The sequence below is a fragment of the Castanea sativa genome, chromosome 5 (assembly GCF_040712315.1).
Source record: "Castanea sativa cultivar Marrone di Chiusa Pesio chromosome 5, ASM4071231v1".
In the NCBI taxonomy this organism is placed as follows: Eukaryota; Viridiplantae; Streptophyta; class Magnoliopsida; order Fagales; family Fagaceae; genus Castanea; species Castanea sativa.
The window spans coordinates 47954694-47958395 of record NC_134017.1 but is presented as its reverse complement, the minus strand read 5'-3'; the positions used below and the strand labels follow the sequence as shown (position 1 = coordinate 47958395).

The window sequence follows — 3702 nt, the reverse complement described above, 5'->3', positions numbered from 1 at the left end:
TTTTTTTTTTTATTATTCAAACGTGTGGTATTTAATATTAAGAAATGGCCGTTACGAAATGCTACCACAATATTTTCACAATAAATTTTAAGTACTAGATTGTTATTAGCTAATATTGGTGAGTAAAAAAATAATTTCAATGGTGGGTTCAAATTAGAACTAGTAACAACTTTCCACATAAGATTTTGATGTGATTCTTCTGAAAATATTGCGAAAAATGTTGTGGATATAACATAACAATTCTTTCTTCATCTGCTTTTGTTTGTATTGCTTTTTTATCTCTTGCTTTAATTTCATTCACTTTTGTTTCTAGTGCTTTTTTAGGTTTGGGAATGTGAGTTAGACAGCTGGTCACGTGGGCATTGGAAAGTGGAAATTGGAAAGACAATTGATGCTTTTAATTTTCCTTTTATAAAAAAATGGTTATTATTATTATTGGATAGATATTCCATATTTGCGTTTGAGATGGATATATTAGACATAGTTAAAATATGGATTTATAGTTTTAATTGGACTATTTTAGTTAATTTTTCTATTTTTTACTAATTTAATATTTTTATATATATTTAAATAATTATTAAATTAATTATGACGTCATCACGGTTCGACTCGGTTCATCTCGATTCGACCTTAAAAATCTTAAATCTCTCTCTCTTTACGGTTCAATGAACGGTCCGAGTCCAAAACCTTACAAAATTCCATTTGATTATGTTTTAAAATTGTACGACAAGTAAAGAAGGCTTTACTCACCTTCATAAGCTCCACACTTTCTCCTTCAATATTGGCTCTAAGAGTTGGATGTGCTCTTTTACCCTCCAATTCACCCCTACTAATTTTTCCCATTGCATGACTTCTTCACACGTGGTTTGATCCACAAAATAAGAAAGAAGTACTTAAGGGTTTATGGCTGGCTAGTATTGGATTTTTGGTGGGCCTAAGTTGGCCTACTTAGTTGGTTGACTGCATGTTTAGTGGGCTATATTAATGGGTATTTGGGTTTTGGATTTCAGGGGCCCCCATTTATACAACTCCAGGTGCTAATTTTGCCACACGCAAGGGCCTATATTTATGGGTTGTGGGTTTATTACTGGTGTATTGTGCTTATGCGCTTGGGCTATCAATTCCTAACATTTATAAAGGCTTTGAGCTTTGTATATTTTGCAGGTAAGTATTTTCATTAGTTTAAATGTACATCAAGTCTGTAAACAGTAAAAAGAACCTCCCACACTAAACCAAATACACCAACATAAAGAGAGAACAAAGAAAGGGAAAAGCAAGAATATACCAGATACGCGGTAGTTGTTGGTCACTTTATTCTAGAAAACCATTAAATCTGACTACACCTAAGATTAAGAAGTCTTTAGTACCCACCAATTAAGATTAGGTCAAGAAGAAAATGTCAAAGAGTAGGAAAAGCAAGAACATAACATTAAAATATAAAACTACGCAATGCCATTTCAGTAACAATTACTGTTGGTCACCGGGGACATGTTGCAATCCCAAGTCGAAGAGGTCCCACGCAATTATTGTTTTATTGATTGATTTTGGACAAAGTAAAAGTAACATTAAAACTACACAACGCCATTGAAGAGGTCCCATTTGATTGGGTTTTAAAATTGTACGACAAGTAGTGATTAAAGAAAATTGGTTCACATAATTAAATAAAATAAATATGACAAAGGGTTGAACCAGTTTTTGGAATAACATAGACCGCTTCTCTCACTACTCTTTATAAATAGACATTTCCATATTGTTAAGTTTCCATATCCCTCACTCAACCAAGATTGTATACCATATAAGATAGAGATAGCCTCCTCAAATATGATGAAAGGTGTTTCTTTCTTTGTGACTGTGGCCATTTTGGCCTTGGCATCCTCCTTGGCTTCTGCCTATGACCCTAGTCCATTGCAAGACTTCTGTGTCGCAATTAACGACATCAAATCTGGTGGTACGTATAAAACACTCTCATTATTATTAGCAGTAGTAGTATTATCAATCAAGTTCTTTCAAATTTCTTATAAGTTCTTACATTAATGAAATTAAGCCCGAAGGTTTTTTTTCCCCTCTCCCCCTACATGACATGCATGTTACTGTCCATTGTTATAGAAACTGTCCTACTTGTGACGATAACAAACTTTTCTTTCTTTGTGTAGTGTTTGTGAATGGAAAATTTTGTAAGGACCCTGCAATGGTCTCAGCGAATGATTTTTTCTTCTCCGGACTTAATATTCCTGGAAACACCAAAAACAAAGTCGGATCAAATGTCACTCTTGTGAACGTTGATAAATTAGCAGGTCTCAACACTCTAGGCATATCTTTGGCTCGCCTTGACTTTGCACCATATGGCTTGAATCCACCTCACACTCACCCTCGCGGCACTGAGCTTTTGGTAGTCATTGAGGGTACTCTCTTAGTTGGATTTGTTACATCCAACCCAAACAAACTCTTCACCAAAGTTCTAAACAAGGGAGATGTCTTTGTATTCCCAATTGGTCTCATTCACTTCCAATTCAACATAGGGGAGACTGCTGCTCTTGCCTTTGCTGGTCTTAGCAGCCAAAATCCTGGGGTGATCACCATAGCAAACGCGGTCTTTGGATCTGTTCCTCCCATCAATCCTGATGTTCTCATCAAGGCTTTCCAACTAGACAAAAATGTAGTTGAATATCTTCAAAAAGCATTCACGCCAAACTAGAATTCTAAAAAATCTATGAAATAGTGATAGAGAATTGCTATATAATTTAAATAAAGTTTGCTTAGTTTTTCTTACTGTAATGTCATTGAAATAATTATTATCAAATAAAATGATTTCTTATGATGTCTTTTATGTGTCATGGTGTCATTTGCAGGGCAGATCAAATTAGCGTATGACTAAATTTTGATTACACCTTTGGATCCAGGACATTTAAAATTACAAGTACTTATACTATTAAATATAAGCTAAACAAATATCAAGTCAAATTGAGGCACAATAGATCCTATTGTATGTCCAAAAAAAAAACATTCCTAAAGGTAGCCTTGAAGAAAAGTTTTAAAAAACTTTTATGGAGTCATTAAAAGATGTCTCGTTTTAATTTCTCTTATATAACTTTTATGGAGTTATTAATATTTAAAAAATTATAAAGTTTGAATTCTGGAAAATCTATGACATAGTGATGATGAACCACTATAGAGTTTGAATAAAATTTGCTTAGTTTTTCTTACTGTAATGTCATTGAAATAATTAATATCAAATAAAATGATTCCATTACAACATATTTTATTCTAAAAATAAACATTATTATTCCTGGGTAATCCATATTCAGTGTACCAAAAATGCATGCAGTAATTATATGTTATTGTAGTTTCAAACCTGATTGATTTAAATTCATGCTTAAACATTCTATAGATTCCTTTTTTACCTCAATTTTATTTGGGAAAACGATTATTCCATAATTTTGAAATCTTTGACAAATAATTTTAAGATGTTTTATTTATTTATTTATATATATATATATATCATCTATAGTTTTAGAGCATAGGAATACCATCGATGCATACTGTGGGGGGCAAAAAGATCCTGATGAGAATGTGGGCCTTTTGGGCCGTGTTAAGGAAGGCCGACCTGCTCCTGGGTTTAGAATTTGTTTGTACTATGGGTCGGCCCATACGCCGAGGATCCGAGGATCCAGCCGAGGGTGAACTTACCCTCGGATGGACACT

The 3702-nt window shown here is 33.6% G+C and overlaps 1 protein-coding gene across 1 annotated transcript; it reads left to right on the top strand.

Moving 5' to 3' along the window:
* Positions 1-1757: 1757 nt before the first annotated feature.
* Positions 1758-2821, top strand: LOC142636592 (germin-like protein subfamily 1 member 7). Its single transcript, XM_075810856.1, has 2 exons — positions 1758-1948; positions 2154-2821. Exons 1-2 carry the CDS (start codon positions 1822-1824, stop codon positions 2693-2695), a joined length of 669 nt encoding a protein of 222 aa, XP_075666971.1. The 5' UTR covers positions 1758-1821; the 3' UTR covers positions 2696-2821.
* The last annotated feature ends 881 nt before the right edge of the window (positions 2822-3702 follow it).

Bases quoted from the DNA above. Each gene is read 5' to 3' on its own strand.
- LOC142636592 (XM_075810856.1), top strand. From the start codon at position 1,822: ATGATGAAAGGTGTTTCTTTCTTTGTGACTGTGGCCATTTTGGCCTTG. The intron at 1,949-2,153 runs GTACGTATAAAA...TTCTTTGTGTAG, and splicing joins TAACGACATCAAATCTGGTG to TGTTTGTGAATGGAAAATTT.